Below are 14,416 nucleotides of genomic sequence, written 5' to 3'. Positions count from 1 at the left end.
TAATACAACACTCACTCCTCTGTTCGGTAAAAGAACCGAACTTATCCCAAAATACAGACTATACCGTGCATCAGTGTTTTAATCGCAATTTGGGTTTAAAGCACAGTCAATGCATGGGCCCTGATGAAACCTTTACCAGTTGACAAGCCAGGACATAGTTCTGCTGGCAACTGGGCACCCGTAGTATCAGATTATATTCTTCTCGGGTTTGACTCCATTTCGAATCATTTCATCGAATGCCCGAGGAATGAATTGACATAATCAGTTTATAGTCCCGACAGAATAGAGGTAGTGGTAGCACCTATTTTACCCGGGATGGCAATAATACAAAGATGGGGTCGCTTTAAAACAGGGGACGCTTACATTTTTAATGTTTTGTTCTGTGTCGTTACGTTTTGGAAGTCAGCCATATTAAGACTATAAGAGAGCCATATCAGAGCTGTACGTTCCTTGAAAAGGAACGTACAGCAGGTTCGGCAATAACATAGATCTACTTTTGATAATTTATAATATACATCCTCTCCTCTCAAACTAACCAAGTTTTGTATACTCAGAAAATTCAACATCCTCTGCTTATTCAATTTATTCAATATTCGGGCTTATTGAAAAACTCGTTTCTGTTGCGTAATACTCATTTAATTGAATTATATCTTAATATATATTATACATTTTAATCTACCCTCTGCCAATTTTCCCCATATAACCAAATATGTTAAAGTGATTAAATAACTGGAAAATATTTCGAATAAAATTTATTGAAACAATTGAAATACTTACATGGTGTGCAAATATTTATGTTCGACAACAACAACCTATTGCTGTTTTCGATACACACCTACATGCAGTCTGTCTGTGTGACATTGCCCAGCAGTTTCAAAAGGGGAGAATAGGCCTTTTTTAAGAATAAATTTAATTTTTAATTCGATTGTAAGAGAGTAATATAAGTAATGCAGAGTTTAAGTAATTTTATATCTAAAATCCAAATAGCATTTGTAAAATTGTTGGATAGTTACTCAGTAAACTGAGTCATTTTGACTCCGTTGATGATCTAAAACTGATCAATAAGTTGAGCGCTTAAAAAAATACTCGAAAATGATCCCGATATATTATTAAAAACTAATTATTTGAAAAACAGTGACAAAATGTATAGCTATCAGAAATTGATCAAATATGATAGTTTTCAAACTTATATGAATGAATCGCTTAATCACAACATGATAAAAAACTTTGAATGGGGTCGTATAAACAGAATCGATTTTCACGCCCGCAAAACTCAATGTAGTTTTTAACATATAAAAGTTTGGCAGATAATGTAAGTCCATCTATATTTATGGGTGGAGTAAATATTAAGGAATCAGGAACTCTTGATGTTCTGGGCATGAAAATACAGTGCGATGTCCAATGGACTTAACACATTTTGCAACTGTCGAAAGAAGCATTCAAGTGTCTCGGTTTTTGAAATGGTGTAAGACATACTTCACTCCATCTGATATCCTTACTATTTACTCCACTTATATCCGACCGAAAATGTAATACAACTCCCATGTATGGGCTGAAGCTTCGAAGTGTTTTTGGAGATACTCGACCTCGTACAAGAGAGGGCGAAGTTACTTATAGGTGACAGTATAATATTCAAGTCTATTGATTCACTGGAGCGCCTTTTTACGTAGCACACGAACAGCCATTTGTGGTCGATTGGCCAGTAGACTGTACAACACATTAAAGAGAAAATTCATTCTTCATCCACACTGTTCCTGCAGAAGTATTCCCCACCACTTTCGATGTGAAAATGTTTAAATCACATGTCCACAAACACTACTCTCTACATCCTCCCTCCCACGACCTATTTTATTAGTTCCAGTACAATGCACTGTAGTGGTCATCCCCTGAGTGCTGGTCTAAGAAAAAAAGTATTTAAATTTTTGAGATATTTATAAAGTCGACTTTCTGTCAAGGAAATTGAAATAGAAGATAGTTGGGTAACTAATCACTAAACTAAGTATAAAAATTTCCAATTAATCCAGTAAGTAATTCGGCTCATTAATGAGGCAAGGAAGATTAAAAAATTAGTCGGTACTGATCACCATTTTCTCCCGACCAATGTATCATTTATGATTAGAAAATGAGCGATATATATATGATAATTTTAATCGTGCAGAAAAGTCATAAATGACTTGAATGTGAACAAAAATTTCTAAAAACGCTAGCTGGGAATGTGCCGATGATCAAGGAACAATTGATCATTTGTAAAGTATGTTTAGGGGCTATTAAGCGTCAATTAATTATCTTCATCATATGATAATTACAATTCATTAGACATTTGTGAAATTTTTTAACAAGATACCCCAAACTGCAGGGTAGATATCGTTTTTAATTATTTTTATTTATCCGAAATAAAATACTAGTACAATATAGAACCCATATTCTATATAAGGTAATTTAATTGAATATAATTTATTTAATGCAATTAAATTAAAATACGAAAATATTAACATATACACACGGACTAATGAAAAGCTGAAGTTAAACATATATTTAGTACTTATAAACATATACGAAGGTCGTTCAAGAAATAAAAACTCGATTATAAAATAAAGCCTTCTTGTTAAACAAATTCTAAAATCTAAACCCGCATTAAGATACAGTACAACCAATTGGCTTACAGTGACGACACCCATTTAGCATATTAATATCGCTGGATTATTATATCCAAAGACTTATCATAAAACCCTCGTTGTTAAATTTAAATCATATTACTACATTATGCATATATGCAAAATATTGAAACTTTAAGTAATGCAGTAGTTATTATTTACTCACACATTCACTATACAATGTGTGAAAACGTGTAATTAATGTAGACGACCACTTTTACGCTCGACATGTTAAATTCGTACAAATTTATATTATCGGTTTAACTGTTTTTATATCTGTAATTTTTTGTTTGTGAAGGCGTTCGCGTGCTTTTGATAATTTTGTTTTTTTCATTATACCCTATACCACTGTAGTGGGAAGGGTATTATGCGTTTGTGCTCATGTTTGTGACACCCATAAATATTTGTCCTATACCCACCCTCAAAGTATGCCCATCGGCTCAGATTCGCCTTCTGAGTCGATATAGCGATGTGCGTCTGTCCGTCCAGCTGTCTGTTCTTGTAAACCTTGTGTACACGCTACAGATCGCAATATGGAAGATAATTTGATTGAATTTGGCACATTAACTTCTTTTGATGCAAGGACGAAGCCTATTGAATGACTAATGGAAATCAGTCCATTATTTCGCCTAGCCCCTATACAACCCTACCAAATTGTTATCATATTTATGATGATACCCGACCAAATGATACCCACTGGTGTTGGGTATCATATGGTCGGTCATGCCCAACTATACATTCATATTTGTTTATTTAATAAATTTATATGGTTATATTGCACACTTTGTGCTGCACAGCAAAATACATACATATATAAACAAAAATATGTGTTTTATTAAGTTTATTATTGTCACTGTCATTGCCAAGATCAATATAATAAATGCATGTCAATGAATGAAGTTTTTTTTTGGAATTGTGAACTGTTAGGAAACATCAGCATAATTATTTATTTAATCGTCTAGTCTGAAATGAAATTATTTTAAAACTTTGTTTATCCAGGAATGTGAAATAACGCGTTCAAAGGAATAGTATAATATTTTGCTAACTATCGCCAAGTCCTCAATTTTATAAAACAATACAGTAGAACGAAATGCATTTTTTTGAAATTATTAGGTCAATTCTAAACGGGGTGTCGTAGCTAAATACAATTACTTGTAATTGTAACTAACTATGTAATAAATTTATTAATGTTCCAATCAATTTCCTACAAATACATAAAAATCGTTAAACATTAAACTATCAATCACATGACAGAAATTGAAATTGTTGGGAATTGTAAGGCTCTGATCACTGATCAACGGATCAATGAAAACCTCACAACTGAAACATAAATGGGCCTGAAGATCTTCATTGAAAAGTCAATAACTGAGATATGTATACAAAACAAATCTGAATGCTAGTGTGTGTAAAATGGATTGAAATGTGTGAAATTGATTAAATTAAAGCCAACAGATGTCAAGACGTTTTCCAATAGTAAAAAGACTTTATCCAAAGATATAAACTGAATAATCTTTAATGGCAGTTAGTTAGTTTGGATGGACATATATACAACAAATCCGAAGAAATACACTAGTGCCACAGGTGGGAATCGAACCCACCACCTCCGGTCTACCAGACTAGAACACTACCACTTCTTAAGTGGTAAACTCTGTTTCATTTGGCCACCAGAACATTCGTGAATAGCACCAAACGTTTACAAGGTTTTCAGATATCGCGTCATGAATTTTGAAAGACCCCGTTTTTATTTCGATCCTTTATTTATGGATTTCAAGTTTTAAATGTTAATCTGTATAATTGACAATAGAAGGAAGCTAATTGCCTTAATTTAATAAGAACAGATTTACAAGGATAACCTTGTAGGCACTTGAAGTAATGCAACAGTTTTTTTGTTACTGCAGTAGATTCGAGAGCTTTGCTACAACAAATATAACATATATAAGGAATACTAAGTGGGAAATTAAAATAAACCCTTTCCAGAAAATTTTATTAGCTTCTCATATTATAGGAAATGACGTAATATTTCGAGGGCTGTAGCTCTTCGTCTGACTACTGGGGTGATTGGATTTTCAACGCGGTTTAAACCCGTTCTTCCTGAAATTAAAAAGTATATATGTAGTATATTATAGAGTATAACATACGTCAATTATATTTACTGTAAGTTTTAACAAAATAAATTTGGAAAGAAGTTATATAAATATTTATTTGTAAGTCATTGCTTGAATCCTTCTATGCAATGCAGAATTATTTAATGTAATGCAAACGGCAAGTCGAAGTCATTACCATGCTTTTGCTGAGTATGTCACCTTCTTATGAAGGGTATATATATATAAGTTTGTCATTCCGTTTGTACTTAATTTCTACAATATAATTTTCCAACCCCATTAAGTATATATATTTTATATCTTTATAGGTAGCGCAGTCGATGTAGCCATGTCCGTCTGTCTGTCCGTTTTGTATGTTTGTTGAAATCAGTTTTTAGAAGACCCCAGACATCTGCGATATTCGAATTTTCAATAACTCTACTTGCGAGAAGATCGCTATTTAAAACCAGCAAAATCGGTCCATAAATAACAGAGATATGAGCAAAAATAAGAGACAACCTCTGAAAATTTTATCGAAAGTTGAGATTTAAGTATGTAGAGCCTGTATTAAATTAGGACCCATAAAAGGAGACTTTTTGGTACTTTTTCGTTCTTCAAAAGGTGCTTTTTGAATTTACTGTAATATTGAACCTAGAAACATGAAACTGAATATGTAGAGTGCGAAGTAAGTGATAACTTTTTCATTCTTCAAAAGGTACTTTTGAATTTTCTATAGTATTGAACCTAGAAACATGAAATTAAGTATGTAGAGCCCGGATTAGGTAAGAACACATAAAAGGGAACTTTTTGGTATTTTGTTGTTCTACAAAAGGTACTTTTTGAATTTTTTATACTTTCTAGAAGATCGCTATTAAAAATCAGCAAAATCGGTCTATAAATAACAAAGAATAACACACAAAAGAGGACTTTTTGGTATTTTTTTTTTTTTGTTCTACAAAAGATACTTTTTGAGTTTTTTATACTTTCGAAAAGATCGCTATTTAAAATAAGCAAAATCGGTCTACAAAGAACAGAGATATGAGCAAAATCGGAGACAAACTCTGAAATTTTTATCAAAAATTGAGATTTAAGTATGTAGAGCCTGTATTAAATTCGAATCCATAAAAGGGAACTTTTTGATACTTTTTCGTTCTTCAAAAGGTACTTTTTGAATTTTGTGTAATATTGAACCTAGAAACATGAAACTAAGTATGCAGAGTCCGGAATAAGTGATAACTTTTTTGTTCTACAAAAGGTACTTTTGAATTTTCTAAAGTATTGAACCTAGAAACATGAAATTAAATATGTAGTGCCCGGATTAGGTGAGAATAGACCAAAGGGGAGTTTTTGGTACTTTTTTGTTCTATAAAACGTACTTTTTAATTTTTTTATAATATTAAACCTTGAAACATGCAATTTAGCATATAGAGCCCAGATTAGGTGAGAACCTATAAAAGGTTAATCATTTTTGAACTGGCTATTTAACACACCATGGTGAAGGGTATATAAGATTCGGCATAGGCGAATATAGAACTCTTACTTGTTAAATACAGAAAATTTCTAATAATTTTGAAAAACCATTACACGTAAAATATTTTTTCTTTACACTTTTTTTGTTCACTATCTTTGCTAACGTATTAAAAATTTCCCTTTGTTAATGGAATTTTATAAACATTAATGAATAAATTATTCATTGAAATAAAATTCACGGAAGTAAAAATTTTACTTCTATGGGTGATAGGGATAAATATTTGATCCGAGATTTTTTTGACTATATTATACAATTTCGACACAAATACAGTCCATATATAATATTAAAACAAGTTTTATTCAATATAGTTTTAATTAATAAATTTTATTCACTAATAAACATAAAATATTAATTAATTACACTGAAAAAAAAACAAAAAAATATATTGCAAACATACACGATAAAAGTGTTTTAAATTTAATTTGAGTTAAATAAAAATTAAAATAAAAACATTTTGGCAAGTATTATAAAACAACAAAACAAATGACACTTGGAAAATAGTTTAGTTGAATAAAAAGTGATGAAAAAATAAATATTGAACAACATTAAAAAATATTTTTTTTTTTTGATTTTTCGTTCTTTCGTTTTAGCGGGCAATATAGTCTTTTAGTAAGAAAGTGAATATTAAACTTAAGATAATTTTTTTTAATGTTTTAAACTCAAATAGGGCAGACCCATTTGTCTCACATATACACTACGTTCAGCGGTGGAACAGGGTGGACATCTAACAATTAAAATGCCATCGGAGGATAATTCAGCACGAACATCATTGGGATAATAACCACGAGGTAAAATAAATCTCTTGACTATATGACGACCCACAAAACTATCACCATCACGGCGTTTCTCATGTTTGGCTTCCACTATAATTGTATCAGCTGAAGTTTTAACTGTTATTTCATAGGGCTTAAAGGGCGCCACATCTATGTTGGCTTCAAAACCATCTTTGCCCACCACAACACGACTTAGATCCGGTGCCGAACCGACACGTGATAAGCTACGTTTGTAATATGGTAAATCCCAATCGATTAGATCCCAATCACGCCATAAACGTCTGCGATAATCCCAATAGTCCCAATCGGTATTGCTGGTATTTGAGGGTACTAAGGCCATATTTTAGAAATTATTTAAATTCTCTCCTTTTTCGTAAGTTCTACAATACAAGCAACACTAAATTTCATTCGCTATTTCCACACGATTAATTTGCGTTTTTTAGAATTTTCTTTTTTGTTATGATTTTATATTTTTTTGCACAATTTTCAAATATGTTCCGTTTGAGTGATTTCTTTTGTATTGTTCGATGTTCACTAGTTTCGCGATTTTTTGCAAATAAACTGTCATCCCTGGTTTGAATGGCTTTTTATAGAGCATTTCAGTTCAGCTTAAACACACAAAGACACCGACATCGCACATTAATTGAACAGCGCGCGCCCAAACTATGACGAAAATCTTGTTTAAACCCAGATAAAACAACAAACAGTTGCCCAAGTTCAGTAAATTTTTGTTTTGTTCATTCAAAAGATATAGAGAATTATACTAATGTCATTTTAAACTCGTTGTGTGTAGGTTCTTTCTATGGTCAAATGTTCATTACAACTGGACTAAAGTTATCATTTTTATTCTGCTCTATTTTGAATTATAAAATCTTGACTTTCTTTGTATTTGAATACTTGACACAGGAAATTAAGTTGAGTTATTTAAAAATGTCTAGTTTCAAATAGTGGAGGTTGTGGCTTCAGTTTGTTATGTGACGTTAAACTGTAAATGTAAATAAGTTGTAAATGCCAAAAATGCTAAGAGAATTAAATTAAGTAAATAATTTTCACTTTATTTGGAAAATATTTTAGTTTGAATACTGTAATGGTCGCTCATTTCAAATATTATCTTTTGTATTAAACTCCAATGGGAATGCTTATGTAAAGTTCAAATATAGTATGAAATAATTATGTATGATAGTTCATTCCCATAGAAAAGATCACATAGCTATTACTTTTGACAGCTGGTAGTCCTTGTTGTCGGCAACAGCACCTAAAGATTATTTTATAGACCGAAACATGAATCCATCAAACACATCTCACTCATAGAGAACACACTTAGGGTAAATCACGTATAAACAGAGTTTTCCCGGAACATACCTGGACAATGAAAGAAACTGAATGATACAACTTGTTTAAGGCTCCTAATATCCGTCACTCCTCTACGGGGTATCTGTCTAAACCTGGACAATGAAAGAAACTGAATGATACAACTTGTTTAAGACTCCTAATATCCGTCACTCCTCTACGGGGTATCTGTTGTCTTCGGCAACGGCAGCGAACTTTAACGTTTGTCCATTTCCGTGAAGTCCGAAAGTGCGGGCTATCGGTTTTTGTGGTACCAGGTTGTGTGGTTTTCTAGTTCGATCCTATGTCGAAATATCCCCTCCCTTCCCCGGAATTGCAATCACACTAAGATTAGGTTTTATCACGGTAACACTCGTTCAGGGGGAATAAAAGGGTAAATAATACATAATATCCAATAGAAGACCTTTAGAAAACCTTTAGAAAACCTTTTTCTCATTTTGGTTGAAATCATTTCGAAAGCAAAATTATTAAAAATTATTCACAAACAAATTTACTTGATTTTGTAATAGAAAAACAAGTATGAATGTATAGTCGGGCGTAGCCGACCATATGATACCCTACACCAGTCAGTATGTATGTTAAAAATGGGGATTATTAAAAAAAATAAAGCATTTGGTTTGTTTTTTTTAACTTTATTTCGGAATATTTTTACTTTTTTTTGGTTAAAAAGAGATTTTTTTAAGAGGGCTTAAAGGGGAGTAGGGCAAAATATGGCCCTATCCTTAAAAATTTAGGTAGGGGGAGTTAAGTCTTCTTCAATATTATTTATCTAGAATTTAAAAGTGTTATTAGTGTTTGTAAGTGAATTTTGACCTTTAAGTCATTTTCTGAAGGGGAATTTGTATGGGGGATAGGGTCAAATAAAGCCCGATCATTACAAAAAGCGGTAGTGTCATTTAAAGTTCTATAAAACTAAGTTTTGTCGACTTTTGTTAACATAATAGATCATTTAAATTAATTATAAGCCAAAAGGCCCAATTTGGCGGGTACGGTTGTATGGGGGCTAGTCGAAATAATGGAGCGATTTTAACCATTTTCAATAGACTTCGTCCTTGGGCCAAAAAAAGCCTGTGTGCCAAATTTCATCCAATTATCTTGAAAATTGCCACCTGTACCTTGCGCACAAGGTTTACATGGACTGCCAGCCAGCCAGAGAGACGGACATAGCTTAATCGACTCAGAAAATGATTCTAAGCCGATTGTTTTACTTTAAGGTGGGTATAGGACGAATATTTTTGTATGTTACAAACATCAGCACAAACCCAATATACCCTCCCCACTAAAGTGGTGTAGGGTATAACAAATAGGAAAGTATAGTCGGGTCGACCATATTTTTAATAATAAAGCATTAAGTTGTTTTCTTCAATTCCGAAATATTTTAACAATTTGTTGAAAAAAGGCATTTTCTTAAAGTGGGGTGATATGGAGGCAATAATAAATATCGGCTGCCTACTTACAATTTTTTTTGCATGGCTTTTCGTTTACAATAGAGTAATGTATGCTCTATTTGTATGGGGACAAGGGTCAAATAAAGTCAGATAATTACAAAAAACGTAATTATTTTTAAGACGTATTTAGAACTATGTTTTGACGATTACAATATTTAACATAATTGTGAACTTAAAAGCCCTTTCCAGGGAGTGCGGTTAATGGTCCGAATTAAAACGTTTTCAATAGGCCTCGTCGTTGGGCCAAAAAACACGCATGGTCCAAATTTCATCAAAACGTCTTTAAAATTGCAACCTGTACCTTGCACACAAGGTTTACATGGACAGTCAGCCGGACAGACGGACGTACATGGCTTAATCGACTCAAAAAGTGATTCTGGGTAGATCGGTATACTTTAATGTAGGTGTAGGACCGATATTTTTGTGCGTTACAAACATCAGCAGAAACATATAAAGCCCTAATATCTTGGTGTAAGGCATAATGATAAATGACAGTCCATATTCTGGATTTTTCTCCGTTTAAAGGTCGTGGGTCTAAGGGTATGTCAAGGTAATATAATTGTTCAATGTACTTTTTATTTTGTCATATAACACATCGAAATATTGATCATAGACCCACAAAAGTATATATATTCTGGGTCATTATTAGTTCTAAGATGATCCAGCCATATTTATCCGTCTGTCTGTCTATTGAAATCACGAAAGAGACCGAACGGAAAAAGCTACAGTGTTAAAATTTTACACTTTAACGCACACTATTAGCTGAAAAATACGAGTATAGCTATGAAATATGATACACAGAAGTAAGTTACTTACAAGCCAAAAGCTCATAATAATATAAGCCTCATGTTATAGGTGGGCACTCCTTGTACGCACTCAATTTTTATTAAAATTTGATTAAACTTGATATATAACTTCTACTTGACCCAAGGGCGAAGCCTATTAATTATCTTGTATGAAAATAAATATTTATGTAGAACTTCATAGTGAACGGGCCTCTTTTGACCTTATCCTATACGGATAGGCCCATATTTATCCTTGCCCCCGTATAACACCTCTTTCAGGAAAACAGTTCGGTTGCCATACCATTTTATTCTAACAAGTTGAAGTGTTGTGAGTGCGACAGCCTCTTAAAAGTCCCAGATTGGTATGCTTACCCTCTACTTATTTAAGTCGCAATTTGTAAGCAACAGTAATAAGTAATTATGTACACCTTGCTAAAATTATGAGTAAAAATGAAAAACTTGCGAAAAACTTCTTATTAAGCTTTCTCACTCATCATATTTTAATGTAAGTATTGTCTGGATATGTATAACAAAATAATTTTATTATATATTTAAATAATTTTTTACGGAAACAACTAAAACTTAATTCCTAATAAAGCCTCTAGATTTCACCCATAAATTAGGCATATTATACTACAAAAGCTTATCTTAAAAAAATCGATTTAAATTAATAATTTTAATTTTTCCTACATACATATACTCTGTATACAATGTATATTTTACATAGCTATTATGTAATGTAAAGTCATAAAATGAAACATTGTTTATACATTTCATCTTAAAATTAAATATTGATTTCTTTATATGAATATATTGATGGTTTTTACTTGTATTTGTTTTGTTTACATTATTTTGTGTTGTTATTTACAAAATACTGAATTAAAATTGTTGTTTTGAGCTCTTACTAACTTGTACATAAATAAATACATTTGTTGCTGCCTGACCTGCCCACATTTATTTGTGACGACACTTGTTCGTTCCCTTTATTTCTCTGAAAATAAACTGAAAGCAGTGTTTCTTAAATGGTTACATGAACAATAAACAAATGCTAGTTTTCATTGAATGTGTTAATATATTTTTATTATATACATACATACATACTTCTAGCTGTATGCAACAATATTTAAAGTTATATTTGCAAATTTTAAAGAAAGGTTTTTGACTATTTGAGATCTCCTGCAAATTAAAATGTTTTTGTTTTTATTTATAGAAATAAAAATAAAAACAATATAAATATTTTGCTTAAATACGTTTCAATAATGTTGTTGTAAATCACTTTTGTAAACAATGCCACAGTGATGGGTATAATAATGCTTAATTGTTAATTATGAATTTACAGTGGATATAAAATTAATTTCGCTAAATTTTTGAAACATTTAGGGTAGAAGGGAGATCACACGCCATAGGGGCACATCTGCCAAATCAAATAACTTGAAAACTGAGTAATCGATTTTATCGATTATTATCCCTAAAAATTTGAAACATTAACTTTACATATAGCGTCAATAATAGTGAACAATAAGACATAATAATATTTTCGATAATATAATTTGAAGCCCGAAAAAAATTGAAATTAAACCCTAGTACTACCGTGGGGCATATGCGCAAATATATGTAATTCTTGTGATTTGGTTAGAATATAAAAAAAATCAGTAATAATTTGATTTAATGTTTTTGTTAATTTTTGTGAAATAAACAATAAATATCTGGTTTATTATACTTTGTTTAATGAATTAAAGTATAAAACAGCAAAATAAGTTTTTATTTTTGTAATTTTTTCTTTTATTTTACTAATGACAAATCTGCCCATCCCCTTGGTGCATTTACCCCAAAGATGGGGCGGTTTTTGGTCAGTGCGGAAAAGTTGACATGAGGTTGACTTAGGAAAGATTGAAAGGAATAAACTAAAGCCAACATATCTGAGTATCCAAACCAAGAAAAAAATTAAGAATATGTATTGTGGTTTTAATTTGAGGCCGCCTCAAAAAAAAAAAAAATGGCCCACCCCAATTTAATTTATAATTTTACTAAACTTCGTTTTCAGTAGATTTTTCGTGTTGTTTTTAATACCGAGTTTTTATTAAAACCTCACTATAGACTAGACTATAGTCTAGACTATAGACTAGACTATAGACTAGACTATAGACTAGACTAGACTATAGACTAGACTATAGACTAGACTATAGACTAACTATAGACTATACTATAGTCTAGACTATAGACTAGACTATAGACTAGACTATAGACTAGACTATAGACTAGACTATAGACTAGACTATAGACTAGACTATAGACTAGACTATAGACTAGACTATAGACTAGACTATAGACTAGACTATAGACTAGACTATAGACTAGACTATAGACTAGACTATAGACTAGACTATTGACTAGACTATAGACTAGACTATAGACTAGACTATAGACTATACTATAGAATAGACTATAGACTAGACTATGGAGTAGACTACTGACTAGACTATGTACTAGGCTAAAGACTAGATTATAGACTAGACTACTATAGAGTAGACTATAAACTATAAACTGTCTTCTCTACAACTAAGTGGACTATATATAAAAAATTAACTAAAAAATTTATCGAAAATTTCTTCGCAGAACTGGGGTATTTTACGATATAAAAAAGTACGTATATACTCAATTTTACATGCTTGACGTGTATTACAAATTGATGCTAATACAAATTACAATTCTTAAATGTTACGTTTGTCAACTTATGACACATACAGGCAATATGCCGACATAAGTATGTAAGAACGTATGCACAAACTCATCGTTAAAATATTATTGAATAAATTATTTGATATACAAAATTGTTAAAAGCAAAAGGTTAATAATAAATATATTATAAGGAAATTGCAACAGCACACGTACAAATTGTAAAATGTGGGTTGAGAATTTGTATAAACTACATTATTAAAAAAAAAAACATTTATATTACAAATGAAAGTTTTCGCTTCTAAACAGAAAATTCAAAAGAAATTTTAAAAACGAAAATCGAAGGAAAATGCATCTACCTACACACGCACACAGTGTTCGAGAGATAATTGCAAATAAATTCCAAAAATGACACGAGTAATTTGATGTAAACAATTGAATTGTTTTGATGAAGGAGGGAGGCATTTAAAATTTTAATGCGAACATTCCAATGAAATTTATTTAAATTTTTCTGTAAATGAATCGATTATATGTATGTAGTAGATAGTATGAATGTATGTAATCAATTAATTGAGATCAAACCAAAAAGGTCACTTGTTGTTTTCACTAAACTGACTGATTGACCCTCATGACAAATTATTTTAATGGCTTTCGATGATTTTTATCGCTGTAAATTGTTTTAAACTAAATGATTCAATGAACGAACGTACTTTTTTTCTTTTTTGGAAAATGTTGCATTTTGTTTTATTTATCGTTTATATTTTACTGCCTTTTTGTTGAAAATAAATTGTTTAGATTTAAATTGAAATTTCTTTAAATCCCACCACAAATTAGTCATAATGTCAATGTTCATGTTGAAAATTGAAATGAAATGGAAAACAAGCCACAGCAGGAAAAAAACATTCTGCCAAATCAACATCTAAAAGATTAAATAAAAAAGTGCCGGAAAATAAAAAAAGAGGCGCAAAGTATAAAGGAAAAACTACTCATAGTTTGCTTCGATTTACTGTCATCATGTAGCACTTTATGAAAGTGAAACTAATGGGCGTTTTGCCAAAAAGTCAAAATGTCTCATATTAGACAATTTATTATATTCTATACTGTTTTTAGATTTTTTT

At 31.3% G+C, this 14,416-nt stretch overlaps 1 protein-coding gene across 1 annotated transcript; it reads right to left on the bottom strand.

Annotated features, from left to right (window-relative positions):
• Positions 1-6,850: 6,850 nt before the first annotated feature.
• Positions 6,851-7,590, bottom strand: LOC111677607 (heat shock protein 27). The gene has a single exon (XM_023438765.2). The coding sequence runs from the start codon at positions 7,377-7,379 to the stop codon at positions 6,912-6,914; it is 468 nt and encodes a 155-aa protein (XP_023294533.1). The 5' UTR covers positions 7,380-7,590; the 3' UTR covers positions 6,851-6,911.
• Positions 7,591-14,416: the final 6,826 nt, after the last annotated feature.

Source organism: Lucilia cuprina, chromosome 5, assembly GCF_022045245.1.
Source record: "Lucilia cuprina isolate Lc7/37 chromosome 5, ASM2204524v1, whole genome shotgun sequence".
NCBI classification, from domain to species: domain Eukaryota; kingdom Metazoa; phylum Arthropoda; class Insecta; order Diptera; family Calliphoridae; genus Lucilia; species Lucilia cuprina.
The sequence above is the reverse complement of the archived record's forward strand: the minus strand, read 5'-3'. Positions and strand labels throughout refer to the sequence as shown.

Coding starts and splice junctions, on each gene's coding strand:
- LOC111677607 (XM_023438765.2), bottom strand. CDS start 7,379: ATGGCCTTAGTACCCTCAAATACCAGCAATACCGATTGGGACTATTGG.